Below are 16,776 nucleotides of genomic sequence, written 5' to 3'. Positions count from 1 at the left end.
GTGTCACAGAGTGGATGGGGATACCTAATCTAATCAAAACCTGATGCAGGTAGAATGACTCACGGGTGACTGTGACTCACTCACCTCTCGATGCTATTTCAACTACCTGTACACTCCCTTCTCTATATTCCTGCCTCCTTCTCTCTTTCCCACCACCTCTCCTTCCGCCTCCAAATTACCTGAGACCCCCGTGGCTGTCAGGTGGGCGAGCGATACTTGTCATGGCGGAAGTGCCATCACCGCCACCCTGCCCTGATTCCACCACCCCCCGCTAGACAGCATCCATTTATGCTAAAGCTAATAAGCTTTAGCCAACAGGCAGGGATTATAATGAGCTAACATGGAGTCACAGTAACTTTGCTTCGACTTCTCTTCAGCTTAAAGAGCTTCAGGGTGGAGGCGAAGGTTTCTGGAAAAGTACCCAGCTGGGCCTAAACGCAAGGTGTATTTTCATCGCAATGTGGATTACGTTAAAAGTTGACAATGATAATTGCGATGTATGCAAATAGTTCCTCTTTCTACTCCTGCATATGTTAGAGGGTGGCTGAGTGAGTACTCAACCACATTCTGGTGTTCAAATTGAGCTTGTTGGTGATGTTTTAAGAAACTATTTTATTAGTAAATTGAACATGCAATGTTGGATTCTGATTCATTTAATTATGCGCACTAGGAGAACTAGGTGCATTTTCTTGAGTGTATGTGGAAAATACAAAATTTGGTTATTTGCAATTGGTGGGAGAATTATATCCACATGTATCATATCTCTTTTTAAATGGATTTCATTCATTTTTTCAATACATTTCCACATTCCTCTTTATATATCAAGATGAAACCATTTCTGGGTAACAATTAAGTATCTTACTAACCACGTTTCCATCCACAGTTTTTATGCGAGTAAAGCCATGATGTATAACAAAATAACGACAGCTGTGATGGAAACAGGAAGTTTCGGGACACTTTTAGAAATACCGACGGATCTTTTTTTCGTTCAACATGGTTGGATCTTTTTGTGTCTGTAAAATTGATTATGCGAGAAATGGTGGTGGAAATGTCTTTATCCGCAAATATTGATAGAATAACCATCATATCGAAGTAAACTTGGAGTCACACGATGATATGGTGTGTGGTCCTCCCACTACGACTCGGAAAACATTCAGTTTAGTGGGCTACAGATGAAATAAGTTTTGATGAACTTCACAGGGTGGTGGAAGTGCACGGTATGAGCTTGATGCTCCTTTCCAATAAATGTTTTTATTCTGGTGACATGATGAGCGTTGCTTGACTGCCGTTTGACCCCCCAAAATAATCTCATTCTTATACATGATAATCTCATCATGTAGAATAACCTACCCACAGAGCCTACCCACACTGTATCTGTGAGATGTTGCATAGAGGACATGTACCAAGACCAGAGTAGGCACATGCTATGTAATGCAAAATAGCACATTTTCTATTTTGTTACAAAACTATCGGTAGAATTGAAAATGCGATGGAAACACATTGAACATTAGATTTTTATTTGGAACGTAAGCAAAAAAGTAGTTTATTTAACCTCTCTGGGATAGGGGGGACGCTTGCGTCCCACTTGGCCAATAGCCAGGGAAAATGCAGAGCGCCAAATTCAAATAAAATACTATAAAAATCAAACATTCATTAAATTACACATGTAAGATACCAAATTAAAGCTACACTCGTTGTGAATCCAGCCAACATGTCAGATTCCAAAAAGGCTTTTCGGCGAAAGCATAAGATGCTATTATCTGATGATAGCACAACAGTAAACCAAAGAGAGAGTAGCATATTTCAACCCTGCAGGCGCAACACAAAACGCAGAAATAAAATATAAATCATGCCTTACCTTTGACGAGCTTCTTTTGTTGACACTCCAATATGTCCCATAAACAAATTTATGTCCCGTAAACAAACAAAACCATCACAAATGGTCCTTTTGTTTGACTAATTCCGTTGATATATATCCAAAATGTCCATTTATTTGGCGCGTTTGATCCAGAAAAACATCTGTGTTCAATACAGGAAGACAACAAACTGACGCTACTTTTTGAGTCATGCGCCTCTCTCAAAAAGTCCACTTCAAGTGACACTCATTCAAGATGGCCATACTTCTTCACTACACAAAGGAATAACCTCAACCAATTTCTAAAGACTGGTGACATCCAGTGGAAGCGGTAGGAACTGCAAACAAGTCCCTTAGAAATCTGGTTTCCCAATGAAAGCTCATTGAATAGACAGTGACCTCAAAAACAAATAGCTGAATGGTTTGTCCTCTGGGTTTTGCCTGCTAAATAAGTTCTGTTATACTCACAGACATGATTCAAATAGTTTTAGAAACTTCAGTGTTTTCTATCCAAATCTACTAATCTACTGCTGCCCCCTATCCCGGAGAAGTTTTTAATGTAGTTTCTTAAAGATTTGCATGCAGTGCCGACTCGACCTGAAAAGGAGGCATTTAGAGGTAAAGAGAGAACATTATGGTTGTAGTTTCTGAAGATCATAAGATCATTTTAAATTCTCATTTCAACTCTGCTTTCACAGTCCATTTCATTGAATTGGAATCTAAGCCGTCTCAAATGACATCCTATAGTTTTACATAACAATCATTGCTTATTCTGACCTGATGAAGACACCATTTTTTTAAATTTAACTAGGCAAGTCAGTTAAGAACAAATTCTTATTTACAATGACAGCCTACTGGGGAACAGTGGGTTAACTGCCTTCTTAGGGATAGGCGTCCCGTCAACGGGACAGTTGTAAGTCATGCAGCGCCTTGTGTCACGATCGCAGATGTTAGACAAACAACTATTTTTAATTTTTTAATTTTCTATTTTATTTTATTTCACTAAATGTCGGTACATGTACAGTAAGTGTCTTATATCTACTGAAAGCTAAAAGTATTGTTAATATAACTGCACTGTCTAATTTACAGTAGCTGTTACTGCGGAAAAATGCCATGCGATTGTTTGAGGAGAGCTCCTAACAACAAAACACTTTTCACCGCGATAGGTTTGGTAAATTCCCCCCTGAAGGTGAAATGTGTACTTGCTTTGATTTATCATCGAAAGGGTCCCAGAGATAACATGAAGTGTCGTTATGTTAGATAAAATCCTTCTTCATAATCTAAAAAGGTCCATATAGCATGCACAATCGATTTTGTATTTCCACCGGTTCAATTTGCAAAGAAAGGAATCTGTGAAAATCAAACCCTAAATGTTGTTTCAACCAGTCAAATCACGTTCGTATGTATTCCTCAGAGAGTCTAGAAGGTAACAAAACTTCACTATATCATTAGGGGTGTAGTATATCCTATAGGACACCAAATCTGGTCAGAGAGCCACACCTTCATGGCACGCCAATAACGAGGGTGGTCTTCACTTGATCGACTCTAACTTTGTCAAATAAGCACCAATCGGGTCAAACAAAGCTAGCTAGATAGCCAATGAGCTGGGCTTTACGGGAGTATACGAAAACCCTGTACCTGTCGCAAAATGTAGTTGCCAAATTTGTGCGACAGCATGCCTTTTCCTTTTGAACAAAAATTATAAGAATATTCAAAGTTATGAAGTTATGAAAACTGGCTGTTTTGCAAATGTTGAACTTATAATATGGCTACTAATACTGGAAAAGCTAAATCAAAGTCCAAGTATACAGATTTGACGAAATTCTTGCAGAAATATGTAATATGAATGCAAATGTCTCCTTCACGATTTGCCCAAATGTACCTGGGTGACTTCACACTAAATGTCATGTAGTTCGCTCATACTTCAAGTTATCCGTCTGAACATACACTTTGCACATACACTGCTGCCATCTTGTGGACACCACCGTAATTACAACCAGAGTGATGGCTAGAACTGGGACCTTTCTGTTGCATTTCAGAGATGGTGGTAGAAAAAAGCGGTTTTTTTTCTTTGTATTTTCTTCTACCAGAACTAATTGTGTTATATTCTCCTACATTCAATTCACATTTCCAATTCGGGGCGGCAGGGTAGGCTAGTGGTTAGAGTGTTAGAGTGTTGGACTAGTAACCGGAAGGTTGCAAGTTCAAACCCCCATTTCAAATGGAACTTGTTTCAGAAAATAAGTTATTGCATAAAGAATATACTCTAATGCTAGACTTGCACTGTTTAGCCAATGATTTGGCTAAACAGTTCAGCAAGTTTAGCTTCTGGCCAAACTTAAGAGCAATAGTTAATAGTTCACGGCAGGAGGCAATGTTGGAGTTCACACTGTAGCCACATACTCACCAGGGCCCATATGACAGTTCGGGATCCCATATCAGACAGACAACAGAAGGACTTGTCAGATAGTGTCTGGTTAGAGCCCTGTGGGCCCCTGAGGGCATCCATATGGGCCTGTGTATCAGCCTCTTATTCGGGGGTCACTGTGGGGCCGTGTCAGAAACGTCCAAAACATGGTTGTCCGAACTGACAATGATTCATGCTACCCGGCTACTGTATGTCTCCTGTCTTGTTGCTCTGAGAGACCCCTGAAAAGGTTGATGGTACAGTACTGAAAGGTGCCTCTCCTCTGGAGCCGATTTCAGATGTTGGATATAACTAATTTGTCCAACACTTTGCTTATCCTTGCCTTTGTCCAGAATGATGGGAGAGTCACATGGGTGACATCATTTCTATTCTTCACTTGTAGTTCCAAGTGAGTAACGTTAGCCTCTTGGCAATATGTGGAGTCACATGAATACTGCATGTCCAGAAAAAGGGACAGAGGCAACGTTTCAAGGGCCTGAGGGAACTCTCATAAGCAGTGTGTGTTTTGACAGTGGCCCTCATCCACCCATTACTGTGTTCTAGTGGCTCTGTAGCACACTTCTGAGTGCCCCTCCACCACTCCTGAGTGCACTTACATGGCCTGACTCTCTCTGTTGGCTAGCTGCCCGGATGGTTCAGATGGCATGCTGTGTTGGTGGCATACTCGCTGCGTGAGTGACAATGACTAAGCATAGGATATCTACGCTCTTCCTACAGTTCAATATTGTTTAATTATTTATGAATGTTAAAATATTTGGGTCACAGTTGTTATATTTAGATTATATTGTGTCATTTCTAAAGAGGGGTAAATGGAACTCCTCTTATATCCTCTCATGTGTAGCCATTTGCATATATGTGGGGGTATACGTCTTTCTAGCTTCCAGTAATGCTACTGTATTCTCCCAATGACATCATCCCAAACTCTACTTTGTTCTACTCTTGTCTTCTGGCTCTTCTGTTCTGACACTATCTAATGTGAAACCCCACTCCTGGCCCCGACAGTACAGTACAGTACATCTCCTCCCTGGCCTTTCTACTGCACTGTGCATCACTGTCGTCCCCTCCCCCTGGCTCTGGTCCCACAGGGGCCAACAACTCCTCAGGGAGTCTGGAGTCATAGTTTGATGAAGCTGTGCCGAGCGAGATGGCCCAACTCCAAATCCGACCGCCTCTCTATCATCATTCAGGGAATGAAGGATAAGAGAGGAAGGGAGAGCTAGGAAGACAGAGAGGCATCAAATCAATGCCCGTTGATGAAGGCATGAGATCAGTTGAAAGCTCTGGGTTCTCCCATTTCTTTGGTGTCCAGATACTTCAGTGTCGATTAACATAGTTGTATATAGATCAGTTTTCCTAAGTCTAAATGGGTCTACCTGTGGGTGTTACTGCATTAGTGTTGTTCAGTTCAGTGGTTCCTACTGTTACTGTTGTGACCTTTTTTTCAACATTTTTTTATTGGAGTACATGCATGTCACGGTTTTGAAGTCACCACCATAACTCCTCTCCAGGCATCTCAGCAGGGTGCCATTTTATGAGGTGTGAGACATACAGGTGACATTACACGTCAGTACTGTCACCCCGGGGCCATGGAAAGTTCACACGGTCAGGGACCAACCGCTATCAACATGGGTTCACACGTTTTACATACATGTCAATGGCCTCAGGATATCGCAGTTCATAGACTTTTGCAGGTTTTCACAGCCTCACAGATTCAGTGTTCACAGGTCAGAACAAGGTCACGGGGATCTTCAAAACAAATCTCAGTCAAAACAAATATCCTGAAAGAAAAACATTGCTGTTTGTTTTGTCTGGCTTTTTTGTAAATTATTTTTCTACCACATTGTTTCTAAACCCAGAGCCGCAACATCGCGAGACTTACGGAAGTGCTTGCGAAGCAGGCCAAACCGGGGTTTGGGAAGTCAATGAGAGAAGTGAAAAATTCTTCCTTAGTTGAAATTTTCTCGAAAACTAAAGGCACATCCTAGATTCGAGCCAATGTCTTAAGTAGTTGAACATGCTATTACTCCAACTTTGTGAAAGTGACAACTGACACGTTTACATTTTTGTCAAAAACAACTTTATATCGAAGGATTGCCTTTGATTTGCCTGTCTGATTTGATGACAGTTAGACCCGATGACCTGTTTCTGCGCATGAGCTTAGCTAGCCACCGTCGCCGTGACATCGCCTGCAAGTGTGATCGGGGAGAAGCAGTTTCTGCCTATCTTCATAATGTACTGTCTTTGGTTCTACTTTCCCATTTGTCCTTCACACGTTGACCTTAGTGTACACATCATCAACATGTGACAGGTTTTTGAAAGTGGCCCCCCTCTCGATTCACCCTCCCATGTTTTAACAGACAATACAGCGTTGACACAATCATGTCGCTGCCCAATTGAGGACAGGCTGAGCTATACCCAGTAAAATTCTTTATGGATATAAAGCATTTTACTGGGTATCTCTCAGCCTGTCCTCAATTTATCAACTGTAACCATTGTACCTCCGTAAAAAAAAATATGTAAACAGATGGATGGATTCCGAGGACCTGTCTGTCTAGTAAAAACCTAAACGCAGTAAGGAACAGATGCCAGTCAGACAGAGGAATTTGATAGCTGTTCATTTGTGATAGGATAGCAGCCATAACTAGACAGAACAGTCTAATCCAGGGGGACATTGTGTATCAGGTTTCAGGTATGACCCAAGTGCAGACTGTGTAGAAGTAACCATTTTTATTGTAACATCAGGGGCAGGCAAATGACAGGTCAAGGCAGGCAGGGGTCGATAATCCAGAGTAGTTGGGCTAAGGTACAGGACGGCAGGCAGGCCCAGGGTCAGGTCAGGCAGGGGTCGATAAACCAGAGTAGTTGGGCCAAGGTACAGGACGGCAGGCAGGCCCAGGGTCAGGTCAGGCAGGGGTCGATAATCCAGAGTAGTTGGGACAGGAGCTGAGAAACCGCTGGTTGACTTGAAAAAACAAGACGAACTGGCACAGACTGACAGGAAACACACCTGGGGATAAGTGGCGAAGATGGGCGACACCTGGAGGGGGGTGGAGACAAGGACAGGTGAAACAGATCAGGGCATGACATTGTGAAGATCAAAATAGGTTGCAAAATAGGTTTTAACCTCAAGGGAGTTAACATTTTACTAAAAAGTAAAGGTTGTCATAATAAACACACTCACAGGGTGTGGAGTCTGTCTTTTTTGGCTGATAGACTGCATGAGGACAGTGTCATAAAGAATAGGGCTATATCCCAAATTAGCCCAATCATCATTACCTCTGCATAGTCAAGATATATACGACTCTAGTTTTGGATGGGGGATGATCTGTCGGATAGTATTTCTGGCGTGTTGTTCTGATGACTCTGCAAATCAGCTTGAACGGTAATGCCAACCCTTGGTTGTATTTTAATGGCAGCAATACAATTATACGATCCATCTATATATGTAAAGCTCCTCTGTCTTCGTCGCTAAAAGATGAAAGGAGAGTGATAGAGGTCATGAAGATCCCTTATATCGTACACAATAGCAAACATGTCTTGCACAAATTACGCACATTTTTTCTGAAAATACACTAATTAGTCAATAATACCAGGCACTAATAATGTCTTAAAAGAGGAAGCATTTCTCAACTTCTTTTACCCAAGTTTCAGTTGAGAGGTTTTTCAGTCTGCTGCAGATTTTGCGGTTCTGTGTTGTTGTGGGTTGGGCTAGGATGACAGATTTGTTGTGGGTTTTTGGTTTGGATGACAGAAAAGAAGAAAAAAAAGAGTTTGGATGAGAGAATGGCCTGACAGATTTTCCACCGCAAGATATGGCTCAATCCTCTTCTCAGTCTGTGATGTTGGCCCCCGCCCAGGCCCAATGAGCCAGACGGGGGTCCCCTGGGAGATCTCTGTGTGGCCCAATCACCGAACGGCATGGCCAGTCCAACGAGGCCGTCTGGTGGCCTGGACCTGGTTCAGACTGACAGCGTCTGTCTCTGCCTCTGTGTGTTTGCAATACTGAGCGAGAGTCATGCTCTCAACTCAAATTCCACCTTCTCCAAATCTAGGCTATCCCCTGATCTCTCAAGCCATAATCAAAGTCTTGAGATAGAATTTCTTTTCGAGAGAGAGACTAGCTATCCCCCTGCCTCTTTCATGTGTAAATCTAATCTCTGTTCTGCCATTAGGGTTCATTTGAACCCCAGTCAGAGCGTGAGCTGGGCTCCTCTACTCACACATTCCAGACATCCCCTAGACATCCAAGGGCATTAGATATTACAGACAGAGAGTGCACGTGCACAAAGTGCGAGACGTGTGAAACCTGACTTCAAATCAGTCTTCTGTCAGCGCTAGATCTTCAGCTCTGCATTTAATCTCTGACATGTCTCAATCAGCATGGTTCTCTTGATCCCGAGTACAGTAATGCATCAAAGCCATATAGATCATTATAAACCGGCTAGTTTGGATTCTGGATTGGCTACATTCTACATTCTAGCCGTGTGTATGACACCAGGGGTATGACACACCATACTTGATTAAAAAAATACTTGTTCTTATATTACTGTAGCTATGGGTATGATGTTATAATATGGGCCGTTTTGGGTACATTTCAATGTAGTCAATTACACAGAAAAGGTTTTCTGGTACACTGACAACTGTATTCCTCTTCATTCTGAAGTTGCCTTTTCTGACTCCAACCATTCGAACCATTGTGTCTTAAGCAGTGCTCTTCTAATGCATTCTCTGGCCTTGCTGAACGATTCCCCTCCTCCTCCACCACTGCTTCTCTGCCTACACCTCTCTTAGCTCGGGTGTCTGCTCACTGCGTCTGCCCCGATGCTCTCCATTTGTCTTCCTGGGGAAGGGAGCCGCTGGGAGCGACCTTGACATATTAGGACATTAAATCTGAATCAGCGCCTAACACCATCCTAAAGTGTTTTCGCTCGCGCTCTGTTTCCTCAAGCGCATCGACAAAAAACACCATTTCTACCCGGAGTGTCTTGTCTCTGACTCTCTCGCACACCTCTCTCTCTCTCTCTCTCTCTCTCTCGATCTCTCTCTATCTGAGACACACACGCAAGCATGCACCCCCACACACTCGCACACACACCTACAATCTTTCTGTATTTTCCCTGTCTCACAATATATTCTGATTTAAAGTTGTATTTTTTTTCTTCCTCTGTTTGTATCTCCTCTTTCATTGTTTTCTTTATGACTCTCCCTGCATCATTCTCTGATACAACAAATGACTGTTTGGAATGGAAATGACATTGTACCCTGGGGCTTCATCAGTTGATGTCAACATGAATATGTCTGTATAAACCTCCAGAGCATTTCTCCGCTATCGAAACTCTGTGCAGTGCAGATAGATATTGAATGGCAGTTAGGCTGCGTTTACACAGGCAGCCCAATTCTGATCTTTTTCCATTCATCGGTCTTTTGACCACAGGAGGTTGGTGGCACCTTAATTGGGGAGAACCATGGTAATGACTGGAGCAGGATCAGCCATTCTCAACTCATCTTGAACACTGAATAGTCCGTTGCAGGTTATGTTGTATTGTATTTAATTTTTTTGTAGTATACCCTTGGATTTCATCTATTCAATATGGCATGCTGCAAGGAATAATATGACATAAAATGCTTCAGAGAGAAGCATCACTCACTGTTTCTCCATTTTAGAAAGTGGCTTTGGCAGGAGTGAGAAGAACAATGTATTTTTCGTACCAAAGATGTTCGGTAACACTCCTTTCCGTCTTCCCATTACCCTCTTTCCCTGTTCCCCTTCCTCCTCCTCCATCTCACATTCCCTCTCCCCAGTGCACTGTTTCAAAGTAATTATTTCTCACTCATCTACTATAGCTCATCTCATCCATCCAGTCTATTAATCTGGGTAGCTGAATGGCAAGTACTAAATTAACTCTCCTATTAACTTCACGTCATTACTCTTTTACACGTTAGCCACCCGGACACCGGGCTCCAAACACAATCCCCCAAATTAGCCTTATTAGTCACATAATGTCTCATTGATGACCCTTTGACTTCAATCCCATGGGAGATTTAATGAGCTTTTTTTTTTTTGTCTCTCAAGCATTTAAATCCAAATGATAACAAAAGCGTTCTCTCTTACTCGGTGGTAATGAGGCTGTTTATACTGGGTGAGGAATCATTGCTCAATTAGGATTTGTTGTGTTTTTCCGCTACTGTCCCTTTAAAATCTAGTTAGCTTTTGGCTCCTTTAAATGATTAAATGCACTTACATTTTCAGGCAGCAGGTAGCCTAGTGGTTAGAGTGTCGAAAGGTTGTTCGTTCGATTCTTCAAGCCGATAAGGTAACAAATCTGCCTATGTGCCGTTGAGCAAGACACGTATTCCCAAATTGCTCAAGAGTCCCTCTGATAAAGGTAGACCCTGGTCTCATTGGGAGTTGGGATAAGCAAAACAAAAACCACTTCCATATGCAGATAAATAGGACAAATACAAAACACCCACCTAATTATGAATTCCATCCCAATGCCAATAATCTGTCCTCATCAATAGATCCTAAAATTCCCTGCTCCATTAAACTCTCAGGCCTTAATTAGGGCCAGTGTAGTGGTGGGGAGAGATCCATCCCAGTATCTGGAACCACTGACCCCCCTCACCGCCTATGGAAAGAGAGGGAGCCTGGTGGTGCTAGCACTTAGCAAAATCCAACGGGACTTTACCGTGAAGTGTAGACTTTACCGTGAAATGCTTGCCTACGAGCCCTTCCCAACGATGCAGAGTTAAAACGGAAACACAAGATGGACTAAAATACACATATATCATGAAACCAGTGGAGGTTGGTGACTTGACAAATGGAGGAGGATGGGATACCCACGGTATTGGCGTGGAACCCGCGGAGACGAGTGTGTTTCAAAAATCGTCAAAGGCAAAATGATTTTAACCTAAAGCATTTAATAAAGGCATTTATAGCACAATGTTTCGGGGGAATGGGAAGGAGAGGATTCCTTACACTGTTTTGGGAAGGAATCACAGCGGTAATTGAATGAGGGTGTGAGGCATGCGTTGAGGTGTTCAGAGGCTAGACTTCAGTGCAGGACAGGAGTTGACTGGGAAGACGACAAACAATAACACGACACACTACACAGTTAGACAAAAGAGCTAAGAATTAGTTAGTCCAAGCAAGGAGTAAAATCACTGATGTGTAATAATGTGATTGTGTTTGTGTGTGTGATTGACTCCATGTACAGTAATGACAGAAAATTGATAGTGGTACTCACATTGCTTGGAGACTGGAGAGGAAACATTCAATAATGCCAGTAGATGAGCGAGCACATGAGACACTGCCTCAGTTCATGTCAGGAGAGAGTTGACAATAGTCGTGGATTGGAGTGGTCATCACCTCTTAAATCAGGGAACCGGAGGGGATTTAGCTGTAAATACAAATAGCAGATACATTCCATTACATAGCAGGTTTGGACAACGAGTTTCTCTATGAAAAACACAGACATCTCAAAATTCATAACGTTTTAAACAGACTGCACATCCCGTCCACTTGACACATCAAAGTAGCCCAAGAAACGTTACTGAATAAAGCCCTGATCAGCCCTGATCATCCACTTCACTGACGCACCGTACATAACATTACCAATTAGTTTATCCTGATCTTGTTTTCATCCCATACACCATGTCAGATTTCTAATGTTTAGGTGTCGACTAGGCTGCTGCAACATTTATGTCATGAGTTTTTGCTTGTGTCTGTCCAGAGTGATTATGTGTTATCGTCTTTGCTAAATAAATACAGGTGGAAAGTGGAAAGCCTACTTGAGCGCATGCAAAAAAAATGCCCTGCGTCAACCTCTCTCTTTTAATCGACATTTTTTACGGATGATGCGATGGAAGTTATATCAAATCAATTCAGAATAACTTTCGGCATCCCAGAAAAGACAGTCGAAAGTTTGACATGTTCAGCAAGTAAAGCATCGTAACGTGCAAATTACCCCGCGGATATCGACTCTGCCGCTTGAGCATGCTTTTGGGGCACAGTCGATAGCGCGCTGGACTTCAGGCTAGAAGGTTGAGGGTTCGAGGCCTGCTCCCTGCCCGTTTCATTACAATATGATCCCTGTTTTGTTTTGCCGTTTAGCTGAACGATTGATGTTCTTCAGGTCACTGTACCCACCTTTCGACCCAAGGCTCAGACTTTACAAAAAGCAGGCACGGCCAGCAATTCTTTTTGATACCAGTTGGTATAGAACGGCCTCACCTTTTCATCCTTCTTCATGAAAATGATCTCAGGCAGAGGTAAATCCTCGGTTTTAATTCACATCTTTTCCGTGTACCCCAGATGAAATGTTTTATTTTTATTTTTTTAATACCTTTATTTAACTAGGCAAGTCAGTTAAGAACAAATTCTCATTTTGGCTGGATCTCCTTTGTGTGGTGGACCATTCTTTATACACATGGGAAACTGTTGAGAGTGTGAAGAACCCAGAAGTGTTGCAGGTGTTGACACACTCAAACCGGTGCGCCTGGCACCTACTACCATACCCCATTCAAAGGCACTTACATTTTTTTGCCTTGCCCATTCACCCTCTGGATGGACACGTACCCAATCCATGTCTCAATTGTCTCTGGTTAACAGGGAGCCTTTTATGCCTCCTCCCCTTCATCTACAGTGATTGAAGTCAATTTAACAAATTACGTCAAAAATGGATCATAGCTTTCGCCTGGATTCATCTGATCTTTCTGTGTCATGGAAAGAGCAGGTGTTCCTAATGTTTTGTGCACTCAGTGTATCGTGTTGTGAGTATGCATAGAGTCAGTGCAAGAGAGACATTCATTTGAGAAGCTTTGAGGGTCCCGTGTGGCTCAGTTGGCAGTGCATGGCGCTTGCAATGCTAGGTTTTGTGGGTTTGATTCCCACGAGGGAAAATGACAAAAAAGGTATGCACTCACGACTGTACGTTGCTCTTGATAGGAGTGTCTGCTAAAATGTGGCAGTGAACTAACCATTTCAAGAAAGCTATTCATGTGTGCTTAGGTTTTTAAAAGGTACTGACTGACAGCCTATGGACTTCATCTCCCATCCCTCTCCAAGTAGGCCTCAGTAAAAGCAGCAAAGTCAGCACACAGCTTCGAGTTAAGCAGTAAGCTCTGGCTCCGAACACACTCAGCCATCAGCTGAGTTACCCAGGTTAAACGACCCCCAGTGCAAGATGAAAACACTACTTGCTGACCGCGGGGACGTGAAGAAATAGCTCAACCCCTACTAGGCCACTCCTTTTTTTGTGCAGCTCTGTCAGAGCACTCATCCAGAGCTTTGCCGAATGGATTGGGGATTGTGACGACTTGGTGTACGTGTGTGCGTGTGTGTGTGTGTGTGTGTGTGTGTGTAGTGTGGCCACACGTGGCCATACACATGTTTGTGTGTACATTTCTGTATCTGTCTGTGGGTGCATATCTGTCTGCCCGCTGTGTTGTGGTAGGTTGACGTTTATTGTCATAAGTTATTGTCCTGGAGGACAAGAACTGAGCGATTTTCCCCTTAGATAGGACAGATGCAAAATCAAAATTGGCTATAATGTAAAAAATGAATGAAAATCAAAATGTGATTTTTTTTTTGGTCTTAGTTTAAGGTTAGGGTTAGCCATTAGGTTTAGCAGTGTGTTTAAGTTTAGGGTTAAGTTTAAAATCAGATTCTATGACTTTGTGGCTGTTCCAGCTACTGGCCACTCTGCAGACCTACCTCCAGAACAAGAACAAAAAACGCTAACCTGCATGTACGACTGTATTTCCTCTTCTAATACCCATGTGTCTGTGTGTGTGCCCACCATTGTGGTTGCTGCCCTGCTGAGTGTAAGACGGTGACGCTGTAAAGTAAATCCACTTGTCTGGTTCAGAGTGGGGCCGGGTGGACTTGATCTCTGATCACTCCCCTTCATCAAGGCCTCCCCTTCCAGCCCCCTCTCTCCTTTCCTCTCTTCAACACGGAATGCTCTATGCTCTCTCTCCACTTACCTCTCTCATTCAGCACAGCAGCACTTCCATTCCAATCTGGTTCAGGAGGTTGGACTGACTATCTCTTTAGAAAAGCGTACCACTTCAGGGGTATCCTTTGGGGGTATCCTTACTGGCAATAGTGCAATACTGGAATAGAAATCATGCCAATTGAATATATTTTAATATAGAGTTCCTCTGTGTCTGCTATACCTGTTGGTTGGTCTGTGTTTGCAGTTATATCTGAGTCTCCTTTATACTTTGGTTTGATTCACACCAAACATGTAGAATATGCAGTCTCGCAAAATGAATGCAATTGACTCTGAATAAAATACGCCTGTCAATTTCCCACAGACTGCCATACCTTTTCACCCTTGGTCGAGCAAAACGGCACCATTCAACAGAAAATGTCACAAACAATTACTTTCCCGGCACTAGCGGCGCCTTCGCTAGGGGTTTGATTTGGCTAGGCTGGAGAAATATCCTCAAGGAGCTGACCATCAATCTCAGAATCTCAGGGTCCTTCCTCCATAGCTGTCACCTAACCATCACCTGCTCATGAAACTGCCAGATTTTGAGATTTTGGTGATTTGCCAGTGTGTTTCGCTGGTTCGCCCCTAGCCCACGGTTATTCGTCAGTGGAGAATGGTAATAAAAAGAAAATGGCTCAAGAGTGCTGCAGTTTACAAAAATAATTACTGCTTCTTCTGTGTGAGAAAGGGTTAAGATTGTATTTGAACTCCGTTTATGTCGATGCAAAGATTTTGTACAACCTATAATTCAATCAGACCCACGATGTTGACCTCTCTCTTTCTCTCTCTGTTTCTCCTCAGGTCTAGTGACTATGGCACCACCTACAGCAAGCTAAACCTGATGCCTGGGACAACTATCGTGGTCTCTAACTTCTATATCTGCCCCATCAACAAGAAAAAGGTACGAAGTCTTCAGCCTGCTTTGTCTATATTCTCCCCGCCACTCACCTGCAATTACATTATAGCTGCAATTAGTTATTGGCAACTTCCTCTTAGTCCTCTGACCTTGAAGACAATTATTGTCGAGAGACAACACTCAGCTGCTTTAGGAAAGCTTGGTGACATGGTTTTCGATAGGGATTTTGTTTACTGGTTTTTCCGTTTAAAGATAAGAAAATTGTATACAATTCCTTGTGAATTCCTCGACTCCTTGTACGTCGACTCCAGGTGTCGATTCCCATTTCTGAGTGTCAAGAATCGATTCCGCTAGGAATTGACTCCTAAGATTCAGTGTTTTTGGAACGGAGGAGACTGATTAGTTGCCTTACTTCCGTGAACACAAACACTTGCATCTTTCATAGCGAGCCAGCGAGGACCGGAGAGAGAGGGGAGGGGCACCGTATAGGCAGGGCTGCCAACAGGCAGACAGAGTCAGAACTATGCACTAGCCCGATCTATCGGCAATCGAAAGGTGTATTTCGCAATGGAATGCTGAAACTTGCAATTTCTCAGCTTGCAATGTCTCGCAACTTCAGTAAAGCTGGGCCTATCGTCAAAGAATAGGCTAGGACATTCGACACGCAGCAGACTGAAGACAGACTGAAGACTGAACACACGCATCATTAGCAAAGAGTAAGAGCAGGCTAGCCAGCGTGAGGAAGAAGGCAGAGGGGGCAGGCAGAAAGAATGTCTTGGTAATCTGTATCTTGCAATATCTTGTCTTGCATGCCTCACAAGTTCATCAAAGTAGCCTAAAGATGGTCTCTTCCTGTCTGGCTTTATTTATATTACACAACTTTCCCCAGGCCTTTATAGCCTACCATCTAGTTAGGCTACAACCGTATTTTTTTTAACGTTAACCATTTTTTCTTAACGTTAACGATCCCAACTTCCTTTAAACATTTTAATGTTTAAATGTTCACATCCCTAGTTTTAGACACAGCTGAGCTATAGATTTCATGAAACACAAAGTTAAGGAGAAAGTGGGTGCATTCACTCTCACAGATGACTTCAGGTTCAGTGATCTGATTGGACCTGCTTCTTATTTTCCCCTTCCGCCTCCCGTGGCAGCTTGTCCTTTCAACTGATGTTATCCCCTGGGCTCAGTGCTCTAATCAATACGAGATTGAGGAGATTAGACAAAGTAACACATCCATCCTCTCCATTCCACCAATTCCCAAATTCACCTGGGACTCTCTGACTCACCCTCCAGGGTCACACACACACACACATTTTCGCGATGGTTGGAGACGAGACACTGGTACTGTAACGGTTAATTGCCTGGGAATGGACACCGTTGCCTTAGAGCACACAAAGAGCTACACATACTTCGGCCTAAACATCAACACCACAGGTAACTTCCACAAGGCTGTGAATGATCTAAGAGACAAGGCAAGAAGGGCCTTCTACGCCATTAAAAGGAACATAGAACTCGACATTCCAATTAGGATATGGTTAAAAATACTTCAATCAGTTATAGAATCCATTGCCCTCTATGGTTGTGGGGTTTGGAGTCCATTCACCAACCAAGAATTCACAACATGTGACAAACACCC

General features: G+C 42.9%; 1 protein-coding gene across 8 annotated transcripts in view; it reads left to right on the top strand.

Annotated features, from left to right (window-relative positions):
- The window catches only part of LOC112261018 (VPS10 domain-containing receptor SorCS2), a 330,639-nt gene that overhangs the window by 133,397 nt on the left and 180,466 nt on the right, over positions 1-16,776 (top strand). For all 8 annotated transcript variants that reach the window (XM_042328497.1, XM_042328500.1, XM_042328499.1 and 5 more), the window contains exon 3: positions 15,083-15,182. In XM_042328497.1, coding sequence (XP_042184431.1) covers positions 15,083-15,182 — 100 coding nt within the window. The remainder of the gene's footprint in view (positions 1-15,082; positions 15,183-16,776) is intronic.

The sequence above is a fragment of the Oncorhynchus tshawytscha genome, linkage group LG10 (genome assembly GCF_018296145.1).
Source record: "Oncorhynchus tshawytscha isolate Ot180627B linkage group LG10, Otsh_v2.0, whole genome shotgun sequence".
NCBI classification, from domain to species: domain Eukaryota; kingdom Metazoa; phylum Chordata; class Actinopteri; order Salmoniformes; family Salmonidae; genus Oncorhynchus; species Oncorhynchus tshawytscha.
This window is presented reverse-complemented; position numbering and strand designations above follow the sequence as displayed.